The sequence below is a fragment of the Eucalyptus grandis genome, chromosome 5 (assembly GCF_016545825.1).
Source record: "Eucalyptus grandis isolate ANBG69807.140 chromosome 5, ASM1654582v1, whole genome shotgun sequence".
NCBI classification, from domain to species: Eukaryota; Viridiplantae; Streptophyta; class Magnoliopsida; order Myrtales; family Myrtaceae; genus Eucalyptus; species Eucalyptus grandis.
In genome coordinates this window covers 7,425,715-7,441,147 of record NC_052616.1, presented here as the reverse complement: position 1 = coordinate 7,441,147, position 15,433 = coordinate 7,425,715, and the positions used below count along the sequence as shown (strand labels likewise).

Sequence of the window (15,433 nt, the reverse complement as noted above, 5' to 3'; positions counted from 1 at the left end):
CATTTTGGAGAGTTTCCAACTATTCGATCACGTGGCGCCTCCCATTGCTTTATCAAACGAAGTTTTCAAGTGGAAAAGGACAATGATACACGAGCACGAGGATTCACTGGCTTGTTTGCTTATACATGTGCACGTCGACACTGTTATTCGTGGCTATAAGAAGCTGACCTGATCGACCATGGTCGAGTAGGTTCGCGAATCTTGGGTTTCTGTCCACAACGATCCTGTTGATGGCACCTTCCATTGCTAATAGGCCATGAGAAATGATCTTTGTTCTTTGGAATCGGTATGGAATCAGGATGGGCAAAAAGAACCATCCGGATTGTACGGTTCTCAGGGACACCAGTCGGTCCTTGGTTCTATAAAATTGGACTTCGTGAATTTCAATCCAGTTTCCAGTTCTATGCGTGGAACCATCCACCCAAACTATCTAAACTGGACCAATTTTTCTTTAATTTTTTTTATTACTTAAAATCTGTATTAAAAAGCCTTAATTTATCTCCCACTTCAAATTTCACACATGCATCCCAAACAAGTATTAGTCGCACAACTCCCATTTCACTCATGCATGTGATTAAGATGATAAGAGCAAATCAAAACACGACAGTAGTTGCTCACTCTAACCAAATTTTACTACAAATTGGAAAAATCTCTGTGAAACTTGCAATATTATACATAACTCATTGATTGTAGAAACACATTGATTATCAAAAACATATTCAATTTTGTCTTGAATATTAATGATTTAAAAAAAAAAACTGAGCATGCCACCGGTTTCGTTGGCGCACTTGGGAAGCTGACCGGGTTGGTTGGGTCCAGTTCAATTACAGAGGCACTAACCTAGTTTGCAATTCCTGAACAAGAACTAGATCCTTAATACAGATGGAGATAAGCCATGTCAATGCATCATTAAGTTCTAGCAGTCTTTATCATTCCTTGATGTGAGGGTTATGGCGATCCACATGATATAGATCAGATTTTCACTCATTCTACTATCTCTCAAATTGGATTTGCACGATCGAGGTCAAGTTCAACGTCGAAATCAATCATCACCATGAGGTTCGCAACTGTCACCATATTAAATTCGCGATATCCAAGTTGATACCATTCTTTTCCTCCAAACATCATCTATTCCGGTACACATTATTTTCTGCTTTATGTTCGCATATTCTCTTTGTTCAGTTATTGCACACTACTGGACATAATCTTCACAGGCCTTGTGGCTGATATTGTTTGTCAATACTACTTGGGGGTATGAAGGGGTCGGGCCAGGCCGAGTTCTCATGATACTTGACCAAACCCAAGACCCTACGGAGGCGCGATTGACCTTGACTCAACATGGGCCAGGTCAGACTTGAATATCATAAAATGATTTCACCAAAGGGGCAAAATCAGAAATTTATTCAAAGCTACTATACATTAGGGTGTCAAAAAAACCCGCACCGATCTAGCCCACCTTTACCATACCCTACCCCAACCCTATTAATACCAACATCTAAAAATGCCTACCCAAAGATGACTATGGCCCAGCCCCCAAATACCCTAAATTTTAGGATAGGTCGGGCCGCCGCGAGCTTTGACTTTTATGACACCCTCAAATACTACAACTCATTATTTCGCGCTTCTATTGTTCATCGCCTTTTTATCTATTTCAAGACTTATAATGCAAATGATCCTAATTTGTCGCAATGTCATTGCATCGCCAACGCAATGTCAGAACAAGCTTTGTGTTCAAGGTTACCTGCCAGCTTCTTGAAAATTTACTACATCGCAAGGGTGAGATTCCTACCATTTTAATCGCCGTTTAGTCACTTGTCTTTCTCATTCTTTCTCTCCCTCAAACCTCATCACCATAAGCAAGACATCAGATACTCAAACACGGGGCGCGAGTACAATGCAGAAAAGGAATGGTGAACCAGAAACACAGATTCGAAAATGCAAGCGCGATAGTTCAAGGCGCTTCAACAGATATCAGACAACAAAAGATCCCAATCCGTAACATCGAAATTCAAAACACATCCGCTCAACCTCCGTTATGATCCACAAAATGCAAAGAATATAGATGAGAACTACACCTCTTCTTTGCCTTTCAGGATGCATCAAATGGAAGTAATTTCAAAGCAACTGGAAGGGCCCGGTCGTTGCTCATTCAAATGAAGACTGTTTCCATCCGCCGTAGCTTTCCTCTGGCTGAAAGTCTCGCTCATTGCGTTCCTGTGATGAAGGGCCAAGAATCAATAGATGTAAAATCAGCTAACCAAATTCAATCTTCTTTCCCATGAATCGAGAGGTTAGCACCATCTCAATCGTCAAGTAGGATCAAAGACAGGACTCCGATCAGCATCAAAGTCCACCAAAGTTTTGATAGGCACTCCTCGTCGTTATAGCCATCTCTTGAACCATTCTCGGGCTTCCTTCAAAATAATAATGGACAGAGCAGACGAATGCAAGAGAATTACCTCAGGAGTAAAGGTGAGACTGACTCTAATCTCTCCACGGTATTCTTCATCCTTGACCACATTGTATGCCGCAGGAGGGAGACTACCTTCCGTGAAGACTGGCTCCAAAGGAATCCTGCAAGAACCCAAAAATCCAAATATGAAAGTCACTTCATCATTCTTGCATTGTGGAAAAAAAGATTGTTGCATCACTTTGAATGCGTTGGGGCTTCAAGTTCTATTATCAAACTTGCTATTTCTCCTCCTAAGATCTTGATTCTTATGTCTCTTGGATGGTTAGTCATCCGCTGATTCTGACCTATTGGAAAAGCCAATTGACATCTGAATGAGTGTGATGCTTGTGTAAGTAACAGCGGAAATTCTGCTAGAAACTTGCGGAAACATCAGTAACAGTTCCACATAACTGCTTTTTGCAGTCAATTGGCAATGTCTTATTTCTTTGGTTAGCTATAGGCAGAACTTCTACACATTCAGCTGAAGCAAAGAGATGTAGCAGATGAAAATCAACATCGCTGGGACTGATCAGGGAAAGAAACAAGAAATCGGGACAAATATGTGCTGGATGATTCAAAATACTCACGTTGCTTCGCCTACAAAATCATCTGAAGAAAAGTTGTCACTGTCCATTAATTTCAATCTGAGCTCTGAAACTCCATCAGACACCGTGAACAGGAAAGTCTCGTTCCACTCTGGCTCGGCCCCTTGTCCTGCATCATTTATTTCAAAGATGCTTTTAAAATATATGTTTTAGGATGCATATCTATCGGGCACCAACCAGGACGTTGCCCATTGAAATGTCCAATGCAATTGCATATTAGGCCCTAAAGCTCGACAAGGTATTAGTTGCCAACGCATTTGCAGATCATATGCCATTTAGTTCATCTACAATCAGTAATCAAACTCAAGCGAACACAATGATGAATCTAAATGGTGCCAACCTTGTGCAACACTGCTTTTCTTCTCCTGAGTGCGGCATATAAGGATGACATAGGGGTCCATGTTACCTACACATTTAAGTATCAAAAGAAATTAAAACCCAAAATACATTTCGTTAGAACAGCAAAATCTGTGCAGGACATAAAGTAAATTTGCAATATTTTTCCTAAAAAATGAAAACATTGACTAAACGAAGCACCCTTGAACAGGGCATTCAATAGCCAGTCATCAAAGCTCAAGCAAAATGAAAGAAAACGGAGCTAATTTTCTCGGTCTGTAAATTGATGCACTACACCTCAGTTTCTCAAACTTCCTCAAAGTTTTGGATTCACGCATTTTATCAGTACATGCAGATAGATCTTGCGGGTAACTGCATTTTCACAATTCAAGCCAAATACAATGCAGCATGTATCTTCCTCTCACAATAAATTCAAATTGATATAGAGGAATCGAGAGGTATCCCAATGGAATTTCGCGGCCTTAATAGCATGATGCGATGATGGTAATGACGACAACCAGTCACGGATCACTGGATCAGAGAGCAGATGATAACCAAGACAAACGTCACACGGATCTACCGAACGAAACAGAACGATCACAGCCCAACTCAACGACAAAATGATCAAAAATCATCTCGAAATCACTGCATCCACAACGATCTCACGAAACACTCCTCGTCAGCGGTCCTCGGAATCAAATCCGCGGCCACCTTTTCCATTCCATAGCGGGTAAAACATGCTCCGCGTATACATCGTTCGTTCTAAAGATCCAAAACCCATCCCGATCCAGATTTCGGAAACGACCAAAACCCGACGATCACGACATACCCATCTGACGAAAACGCGCGAAAAAGAAAGAATCTGCTCCGAAGATGCATCCGACAATCATGAAAAGGAAGACGAAAAAGCGCCAGGAACGTACTGAGAAAATCCGAGTTCTCGAGGCCCTTGGCGGCGACGAGGAGAACTTCGAGCTTTCCCTGAGGCATGTCTTCGTTTCCGGACGGGACGGACGGGCGGAGGGGCGGAGCGAATTCGATCGCTTCTCGAGATTCTGGGATCTTTCGGACAACGAGGACGACGAAAGCAGCCAACGTGGGACGCAGGAGTTGACCGGCTGTCGTCTTTATACGGGAGCTGCCACGGGCAGAACCGGTCCGGATACGAACCGGATCGGGACAGGTGGCAAGTGGCAAGTGGCCGGCCGTCCAGCCGGGAAACGAGGAGGAGACCGCGGTTGACTTTTTGTTAGTCGTTAGTCGCTTGCGGCGCCAATGAGAGGTGGGCCACGTGGGAGGGCATGGGCCCGTACTTTTGCCACGCTGGCAAGCACGTTCGTTCGTTCGTTCGTTCAGGGAGCGCCAGAGATAGAATGAGATTGTTGGGTTCACGTGGAACCCCACGAGATCCAACGGTCTAGATGCATCGGATTAATTGTATCCAATGTGGATTGAATTTTTAATAATAATGATAAGACGGTTTTATTGACTATTATTGAATATGATATATTTCTTTAAAAGTTAGATCTATCTCTGTACTTCCTATACTAATTCATGAAATTGATCTTAATATACCTAATATTACTCGTTTTGTTTCAATTTTTGAGCGCATAGGTTTTGACTTCCCATTATAAGCTTTCAAATCGGTGAATGTAAAGGAAATATTTTCAATTTAGCAATTTCATATTACCAAGAAAAAATTAATCACTCTGGAACATTTTAAACAAGCTCGTGTTGTGATTGATGACCTGACTTTGATTTATCACATACTTGGATTTTTTTGGTATAACTTTTACATAGCAGCATTAGTCATGAAAAGGCTACAGATTTTGTAAGGTGCTTTGCATATACTTCACGGCTGCAATAGCGTACTTTACCTTTTAAGAAGTCGACCCACCCAATTTTTGGTATTGTGATTTTAAAACACATATCGCCACAAATACAACTAATGACCCCTCACAACACAATCAATTCACAGTCTAACAACAATTCTGTCATGGTTATACCAAATTGGCTATAAGAATCAAGCTTCACGTCCTCATCCAATATGCGATGACAAGGTGTTTAGAATATCTCGAGAGATTCGCCGATTGAGAGATTATCTTGATTAGATTACAAGAAAATAATGACGGCATAATATAAATTCCGATAACTTTTTAAAATTGTGTTCACTATATACTTGGCAATTCACGTTTCTTCTGTAGGTAGGTCTGACTGACATTTATATCCTTTAATCATCTTTGAGGTAGAATTGGAGGGAGTGAATTGGTATTTCAAGAAATCAAAAAGTAATTTTGAGAACCAACCCCCCAAAAAAAAAACATTGCTTTTATGCGCAAAGTGAACTACTGGCAGAAATTTTCCGACCAAAAAAAAAAAAAAAACCTTGCGGCAGAAATTAAAAAGTTCTAGGAAAAAGAAATTTGAATGGTATTTACAGAGATACAGTTTGGATGGGTCTACTCCTCTCTTTCAAATTTAAAAACCCAAATCCACTAATTATGCTAAGAGTACAAATATGACCTTGTCACACATTTAGAACCTGCTGCTTTGACTACTATAACAATCTTGAGATAGATTGATAGTCGTTTCAATACCTTGTACAAAACAAAAATAGACGCTCTTCCCAAATTTTTGAACACATTTGTAAGTACTCATAAATAGTCACCGCATACTTTTTGTCTTTTATCCTGACAAATGTCTTAATTTTTAATATAATAACTTCTCTTGTGCCTTTATTAATGGGTCTGTGCTTTTTCTTATCTGAAAAGAAAAAACAAAAAATAGAGTCGACAAGCTCACAAAAAAGACGGACTCAAAAACCTCTCAACAATGCTCCAATTATCTTGCTTTTGCCTTTCTCGATTATATCACTTCTGGCCGAATTTTTCTCCAATTAATAAAGCTCCAAATTCGAACAACACTTGTATCATGATGCCATTACGTCCATCTAATTCTCTATAAAAACAATGCCGACAAAAACCCTTGAAAAACATGTGCAGAACCTTCCATCAATCAGGGGTGTCTATCCGGTTTTCTAGTGAGACACGTTATCTTCTATTGATGTCAGATTTTGGCAACATCATCTCGCCAATCTCTTGAGTGAACAGAGATTTCCGGCATAAATAACAGTGGAACATCGTAATTTAATATAGTTGTGTCAACGGTTCGGTTCGATTTGATTTTTTTGAAAAATCGAACCAAATCGAACCGTTAAGAAAAACTTTTGAATTGAACTGAATACAAACTGAATTGAAATTTCGGTTCGATTTTTTGGTTTTTGGTTTTCAATTTTTTGCATTTATTTTTTTTTCGATTTTTTTCTATTGTATATATTTTTCATTTCTAAGAAATAAGCTCTTATCGGTTTGTTGATTCGGTTTGGTTCAGTTAACTGATAAAAACCGAACCGATAACAAAAATTTTGATTTTTATTGAGAATCGAACCGAATGAAAACCAAACCGAAAAAAAAAAACCGAATTTTTCGGTTCGATTTGGTTCGGTTTTTGATACCCCTACTTTAATGTTATGAGCGGGTCTCCAATTTAGAAATTCCAACAGTTGTCAAATCCATTTATGGAAAAATATTCAACGATCAAGTTAGACTGTTTTGCAAAACCAAGTGGTTAGACACCCTTTATTCCGCAGAATTTCCAGACTTGGTGAAACTTAACTCAAAGCGTTGGTGGAATTGGGACTGGGCCTTTGCACGGTTTAAATATGACCACCTGCACACTCGAATAATTTTAGTAGATATCTGGATCAAGTTTTGTTATCATCAAAATTCAAAACCATTTAGGGATATAATCCAACATGGGCTTGGATCGTCCTAGTCGAGAAAGATAAGAACAGTTCAAGCCACCGGGCATAGACAAGTCCGAACCTTGTCTAGGTCTTTCATAATTGAAAATCACTGGATAATTTCGTGAGAGACGATTGAACTTCGGGTGTAACCCAAGAACAGAACAGGTTGCTCAATCTTCCTCATCCTTATGCGCCGGAACAAAAATCTCTGCCGTAAAAAGTGGCTGGAACCGAAACGATCAGGAGGGATCGGTTTAAAATTATTCGGATCGAAAGATGATCCTGATCCGAACGTTGTTGCTTCTGGTCAAGACAGGTCTTCTGAAGAAACTTGATCGGTTCCAACCTGCCGGCACACCTCCACCCAAAGTCAGGTCCTCTAAAGAAACTCTATAGGCTAGTCTCGCATCTCTCTAACTGAGTTTCATAACACTTGCAGATACGAAACCTAGAATATCTCCAATGTTTTCAAGAGTAAAGATGCGCAATCAAGACAGAGTAGAGAGTACAAACTTCAGTGAAGCGGGTTGCTCATTGCTCGCTGAAAGTGTCTATGGTTTTGGTTCTCTTACTGTTCTTCCGCACAACAGCTCACGTGTCTAGACATACGAATGACTTGGGAAAGTTGCTACATTTGTATGAAGATCCTGAACGCCTGAAATTTTCTTTGTTTAGATTAGTTTGGAACTGACTTTGGATGGGCAGAAAGTCATGCACCGTCCAAAACTGAGATTTTCTTTATTTAGATTCGCTTGGAACCGACTTTGGATGTGTAGAAAGTCATGCACTGTCCAAAATTGAAATTTTCTTTATTTAGATTAGCTTGGAACCGACTTTGGATGGGCAGAAAGGCATGCACTGTCCAAAATTATTTTTGAAAGACCGAACGGCGGATTGGGTGGACTAGATAAGAGGCTTTATCCTTTCTAGCATTTGGTGGCAGATCTTGGACCAGATAAATTTGAGAAAATTGTTCAAAAAAATCTAAACCTATTGCATTTTTTCTAATACAAGTCATAAATCTTTCAATTTTGCCAATCAAATACCAAACATTTTTACTTTTTGCTAATTGAGTCTATTTGGCTATATATTGCTAACATGGATGCCGGCCATTCTACATGGCACACTAGCACTTCCTTTTCCTACGTGGCATGATGGTTCAATCATGGCAACTTCTCCCTCTCTCGCTGCATAATTCTTTTTTGTATCAATTTCTTTTCAATTCGAGACATCTCTCGGGCAAACAATTTCAAATCATTTTTTAGATTTGAAACCAAGCGACCACCACGGTGTTCTCCATCCTCAAGCGACTGCCCTGCTACTTTGAGGCGGCACCCCCTTGTCAACCACCATAATATGGTGGTCGCCATGGAGAGGGGAGCACCACGGTGGTAGGTAGCATGGCAATGGTGGTGACCAAAATCCCTAGATGGGTTTCTAGGCAATTTATTTGAACTTTTTTTTATTTTTTATTTTTTTTCCTTTCCTAACTTAAATTTACCAAACATATGACGGGATAGCATGTGACCATATCTCGGCCAAAGGAAGGACGAGGAATTTTGTCTCATAATACCCTATTTTATCCTAATACTTGTTCTGGTGGCCATACAATTGCCTGAGTGACTAAGTGCTTAGTATGAATGCAGTTAATCTCATGTTCCAATCCCGATGCCTTCTACTCAAAAATAACATTAGAGGTTATGCCCGCCACTGTGTTATAATAGAAAGATCTAGCATGAAAGAGAAGTACTTACATGCAATGAGAAAATACATGCATTTTATTTACGTATATATCCCCTGCACATTATCTACCGTGCTCATCAAGAGAAGGCTTCATTATGCATCTATTACAAGGTACATGACTGGTTTTATTTGTCGTGGAGTTTCGCTCATCGTGGAAGGATGAACTGCTCATCAGTCATGTCTTCAAGGACAGAAGACAACCTTATAATTTGTCCCTCCAGGGCAGGTGAAAACACTGGTAGCATCATCCTTGGGGTAACTGTAAGCATCCGGACACCTATCCTTGAAGTACCTGGAATAATCAGTCGGCCCGCAACTACCGGAATTGCAACAATGCTCCTCCGTCTTGAAGATCGGGCAAGGCCCGTTGCACCCACCCGGGACCTTCAGGGCGGCCGGGCACTGCCCTATGATGTCGGCCGTGCACTTGATCACCCGGTTGCACCCACCGGAGGTCGAGCTGAACTCCATCGGGACATTGAAGCCGTCAATCAGCGACATGTCGATGAAGTCCATGTTCATGTACTGGTTCAGGCCGAACTCGGCCAGCGTGTTGGGGGACACACCATAGGCCTGGCACTGGAGGAGCCCACCACAGTCGCCAGTCTCGCATCTCCCCTTCCCGGCCCCGTCGAAGTGGCAGTTGGTGCGGGCCCAGATCCGCGCTCCCTGCGTGCCAGCGGGGACGTCAAGGGGCCACGTCTGGCTGTGGTCGAGCTGCCTCCCGCCGCCCGGGACGGCAGCGGCCCACACGGTGTAGGGGCAGTTGTTGGTGATGTCGAACCTAGCTGCCCGAGCGAGAGTCGAGCAGCTGATCAGCAGGAAGAAGAAAGAGGGGACGGACAGATTCGTGAAGAACCTCATCTTTTGTGATTTTGGGGAATTGAACATGTAGGGCAAGGCCTACTGTGCAAGCTTTGGTGCTTCAGCTCATCGCCAAAGGCCTCCATATAAATAGAGGAATCCAATGGTAAAGCGATGACTGACGTGTTCTGCCGGTCTTTTGAGGACGCGGACTCGTAACAGCGTAGGGGTTGCAGGAGTCTTCGCTCGTCAGTCCTTGGAAAATTGGGGAACGATATGGCCCATTTACCAGTCAAGCAAAACATTAAAACGGCACGAGGATAAATTGCGTCATAAATGTTATTGTGTACACGTCACTGATGAATCATCCGGCCATGTAAAAAGTTCAGATTCTATTGATGATGGTCTCCATCTCGCGTTCGTGACCATCGATTCTTTCTCGTGCGAAAAGCTCGAGGGCTTTGAGCAACAGCGGGTGTCAACCTCCTAACATGGATCGTGATATCCTGCATCATTTGCACACTCGACTCAGTCCAATATGATGTCGAGTCTAACATAACACTAGAATCATTCTTGCCAATGAATGTCAGCATGTAATTTGAGATGTATCGCTTCCTTCATCAGCGGAGAAGCCATAGACTTTTTGAGTGGTCATAACAATTTCCCTAAAAGTCTAATGATTGAATTGGTCAAAGAAGCCGTGCTTGTAAAAGCCAGGGACCTCAAGACGAGCTTGTTTTATTAGTTTAAAGCTGAAATTTTGTGGCATTCGCGTGGACTTGATTTTTCCAAGGTTGCGGTCTGCAGTATTTTTCCTTTCTTTTTTATTTTTATTTTTTATTTTAAAGGAGAATGTTAAAACACTTCTCTTAGGGTGCTAGTCAATTAAGACTCGTGTTTTGAAAATGGATGTTTCCATTTGACATCCATCATGTGTCTTTCGGAAATTTTAAAAATGATAACATTCTTGCTAGAGTGTAGTTCATACTCCCCATTAACAAGAAGGGTTGAGAGTCTTGCTCTGCAGAGGTTTAGAGGGCAACGCCCTCAGCAGCCAACGGGGTTTTATAGTTGAAACCTATGTTTTACTGGTAATTTGGGTGAGAGCCTATGAATAACTTATACTACCTATTATAATCTCTCTCTTGTAATTGAGATTTTAATAGAGAGATGGGATGTGCTAATTTTGGTGGAATTCTCTGTTCGCTGTAACTTTAGTTTAAGAATGAATCAGAATGAATCTTATGTCTTGATTTCTCTTTCTCACCTTTACTCTCTATTTTGTTGCTTTTGTGTGCCCAGTACTAATAATTCTTAGGATCGAATTACATATAATGAAGTTTTTCAACAACTAATACTCGCGCATGCGCAAATCTGTCATGTGTCTACGGGCATTCCACCGACGGGGCGACGTGCCTAAGCCCCTAGTGTTACTCCATGCGGGAGACACTCGGAAGGGTGTCTGCGATTTACAGCATGCCGACAAGAAGGTTGGCCGAAGAAAATCTCCTCCTGCTACAGCGAGAGGGAGGGGGATAAGGTCCTTCCATTGGATATTTGGTTGCATATTCGGATTCCAGACCCGTATTTCACGGGGAGGAGAGAAATTCCATGGCTTGAACGAGTAGTGGTGCTTAGATGCGCGAATCGTTCTCGGTCCCTTCTTCTTTGATGTCGGTCCTACGCCCCAAGCAAAGCACTTCATAACTTGCTCTGGTAGGATCGGCTCATTAACATGTCGGTCCTACGCTTTCTGTCGACATTGTCCATCCTTGTCATATCAAGACATGGAAAAAAAATGTTACTGAATCGAGTCGAAGACTTCACATATCAAGACATGGAATAAAATGTTACTGAATCAAGTCGAAGACTTCATTTACATCAACCTCGGAGAAATCCCGAGATGGTTATGGCTTTGCTTAAGATCCAATTTTAATTTGATTGAATTAGAGCACAGTTCAACTCACCCGTTTAATCTTTATCGAGCTTTACGTCAAGACATATATTCAAATACGGTGTGGATTAGTGAATTGTGTGAATCTTTTAAGTAGTCTTCACACAATGTTAAGAACAACTTAAAGATAGGTTAAAGGCGAGTTGAGTATCATTCAAAGAATTACACTAGCCTTTTGTGTCACCTAGAGAAAGGGTGTTGGATCATACATAAGCAAATTCACGGAGACTTTCCTTGTTTTATCTCATGAATAGAGAGTGATGATGCCCAAATAGCTCCAAACACTTATTCAATTGCTACATTGATGATTATAACTAATAACTACGTCTTCATTGTGTCAGTACACATTATTTTATTTGTTGTACAAACTTAAAAGTAGCAAGGGCAAGACATAATCTCATAATTAGTCTCATATGGGCATATAAACATATTGGTCCAATAATCCTTAGGATAACTATAATCGTCCAGGCACCTATCTTCAAAAACTGTCAAGGAATTAGTAGAACCACAGCTTCGAAGGTTGCAACAATATGGGTCGGCCTTAAACATGGTGCGCGGGTTGTTGAACCCGCTCGGAGCTGGGCTTGGCACTGGCCATCGATGTTGGCGAGAGCAAAAATCACTCACTACCCATATATATTAAAATGATCTATTTCCAAAAGCTAAATTCGTGTACGGGCATAACACTCTACACTCCGACAGGGGCGTAGTTTAGATGTATGTGCTCTGAAATAACCATAACAAATTCAAAAAAGAAGCAATTTGCTTAAGATTTGTGCCCTTCAATTTCTCCTTTCCTTCTTCCGGGACCAGCGAAGATTGCAGCACCTTCTTGACTTTTCCCCTCGTCCGAAGTACTCGACCACATGCGATGCTGGAGCTTCTTCATTCCCAGACGCGTGTGAATCAACTAAGCATGTGAAAAGAGTGGAGAAAAACGATCGTGTCACGATCGAAACCTTTGACTTGGACAAAGTAGGCAGCATCATTCCACGAGAGAGACGATAAACTTTCCACAAAGACTGCTTTCTACAAGTCTATATGGAGACTCCATCCCACAGAAAACAACGATTTCTCTTCAATAATAAAACGAGTCGGCTGCGCCTAACCGTGGCGTCTTGCTTTAGACATCGGTGGATTCTTCCTATGAAAGTCCTAACCCATTGTCGCTTGTCAAATTGCAAAGCTAAAACGACAAAGACCCTAGGATCTGTGTATCTTCATTATAAACTAAGTTATATTAGAAAGTTGTCTTTATCAGCATCGGTTCTTAATTCAAAGGAAACTTCTGACGATAACAAACTTATGAATTTCACTCTGAAATTCTAAATGACATCAATCTCCCGGGTTGAAGTTTCTATCCACTCCAGCCCCTTGAAGAGTTGCAGTCGCTGGTACTTTCCAGCTCTGTTTGTTTTCGATGAAACCATCTTTCCATCATGAAATGTCACATGCCTTTGTTTAAGTCATCGTAAGAATGGTGGCCGTGGCCGGATGGGAAGAAAGTCAAAGCAAAGAAGATGAACAATAACAAGAAGGGATAAAACCGAAAAGCTAAAGAATTGGTGACGGTAGTTTCGGAAGGAAAAAAATATTTTAGTCTTGATTTTAACATTCCGCAAATGCATCTTTGAAAGGTAGGGTGAAGGTAGCTTTGGGCTTTCAACATTCCCAAAGCTATTATTTGGCCAAAAAGCTATTTCAAAATTACTCTAATATTTCTCTAAAGAGACTTAGAGGTTGAAAACCCTTAAGAAAGCTGAACCAAACATTAGGGGTGTGCATGGTCCGGGCGGGCGGTTCCCGACCTAGAACCAGGAACTGCCCGCTAAGGACCGGTTCCGAAAAATTGGAACCGGGATCCACCGGGAAGCTGGACCGTCGATCCGGTCCGGTTCCCGGGTGGATCCATGAAACCGATCTTGACGAGAAACAATTTTGGTTTTCAACATAGAACGACTACGTGACATCAAAGCAAGCCAAAGAAAGAAAAACCACATTTAAGTACGTGGAGATGCGGACGGTGGGAGAAGTAAACGCAGCAAAATGGTGATAGGATTAGGAGCCGAAGACGAAGGGAGTGAGTGAGATCTAGGGTTTCTTTTAGTAATTTTTTTTTTTTAATATTAAAAAGGTTCCGGTCCGGTCCGAGTGGGCAGGCGGGTGGATCCGCCCATGGAACCGAGAACCGGACCGGTACCCACCGGTTCCCATAAGTGGAACCGGGAACTGGACCGGTTCCCTCAAGAACCGCCGGTTTTGGGCGGTTCCGGTCCGGTTCCGGGCGGTTCCGGGTATTTTGCACACCCTACCAAACATACCCTCAGCCTCTGCACAGTTTAAACATCAACCCCTGCAGATTAGAATAATTTTATTAGATATATGGATTAAGTATTATTATCATTTAAATCATTTAGATATATATTCCAACATGGGCATGGATCGTGCTAGTAAAGAAAGAAAAGAAAAGTCCAAGTCTTCAGGCATAGACAAGTCTAAACTAAGCGTCTAGCCTACGAATCCCTGTCGAGGTCTTTCCATGATTGTAAATCACTGGACCATTTCGTGAGACGGTTAAACTTTGGGTGCAACCCAAGAACGGAACAGGTTGCTCCATCTTCCTCGTCCTTATTCGACGAAACGAAATTCGGGGCGGTAAAAAGTATCTAGAACCGAAGCGATTAGAAGGTATCTGTTTATAATTATTCGGATCAAAAGATGATTTGAACGAAATTGCTTCAGATCAAGACAGGTCCTCTAAAGAAACTGTATCGGTTCCGACCCACCAGCACACCTCTACCTAAAGTTACGATCCTAATTCGTTGCGTGGGTTAAGAACTAGAGATCCCGGGCCTGTCCTGGATTCTTCAACCATGGCTAGTCTCGCACCTATCTAACAGAGTTTCATGGCACTCGCTGAGGTGAAACCCAGAATCTCTCCAATGTTTTCAAGAGTAAAGAGGCGCACAATAGGAGACAGAGTAGAGAGTAAAAACTTCAATAAACCGGCGTGCTCATAGCTCGCTGAAAGTTTCTATGGTTATGGTCCCCTTCCTGTTCTTCCGCGCCATAGTTCACGAGTCTAGACATTCGAATGACTTGGGAAAGTTGCTAGATTTGGTTGTATGAAGATCCTAATGGCCAGGGCTTTTCTTTCTTTAGATTAGCTCGGGAAAAACTTTGGATGGGCAGAAAGACATGCGCTGCCCAAATTATTTATGAAGACCGAACGACGGTTCAGTGGCCTAGATAACAGGCGTTATCCAATCTAGCATTTGGTGACAAATCTCAAATCAGATAAATTCAGGAAATTTGGATAAAAAGTCTTAAATTAATTACAATTATGCCAATTCAAATTATAAACATTTCAATTTTGTCGATTAAGTTCTAAATATTTCAATTTTACTGATTGAGTTCATCTAGCTAAATTGGACCAGAAATCACTAATGTGAACTACATGACACGGTCGTGCTTCCTTTTCCTACATGACATAATGGTCCAAATCATGGCGCCTTCTCTTTCTCTCTCCCTTGTTGTATTTTCTTTACCAATTTCTTCTCAATTTTAAACATCTCTCGTGCACACAATTTCAATTCATTTTTTAGATTTGAAACCACGTAACCATGTAATAACATGTGTTGATGTCTCCACCACTGTATTTGATTACTTTCCAAACAAATGATGGCCATAAAGAAGTCCGAGGGATTTTATCTCGTTTTACCCTATCCTATCCC

General features: G+C 41.5%; 2 protein-coding genes across 2 annotated transcripts; both read right to left on the bottom strand.

The window, feature by feature from the left end:
- Positions 1-1,869: 1,869 nt before the first annotated feature.
- On the bottom strand, positions 1,870-4,491 carry LOC104443785 (elicitor-responsive protein 3). The gene is made up of 5 exons (XM_010057310.3): positions 4,317-4,491; positions 3,398-3,463; positions 3,040-3,166; positions 2,460-2,574; positions 1,870-2,214 (listed from the first exon to the last, which is right to left on the bottom strand). Exons 1-5 carry the CDS (start codon positions 4,381-4,383, stop codon positions 2,146-2,148), a joined length of 444 nt encoding a protein of 147 aa, XP_010055612.1. The 5' UTR covers positions 4,384-4,491; the 3' UTR covers positions 1,870-2,145.
- A 4,473-nt stretch (positions 4,492-8,964) lies between these two features.
- LOC104443783 (protein P21) lies at positions 8,965-9,881 on the bottom strand. The gene has a single exon (XM_010057309.3). It carries the CDS (start codon positions 9,830-9,832, stop codon positions 9,125-9,127), a length of 708 nt encoding a protein of 235 aa, XP_010055611.2. The 5' UTR covers positions 9,833-9,881; the 3' UTR covers positions 8,965-9,124.
- Between the last annotated feature and the right edge of the window lie 5,552 nt (positions 9,882-15,433).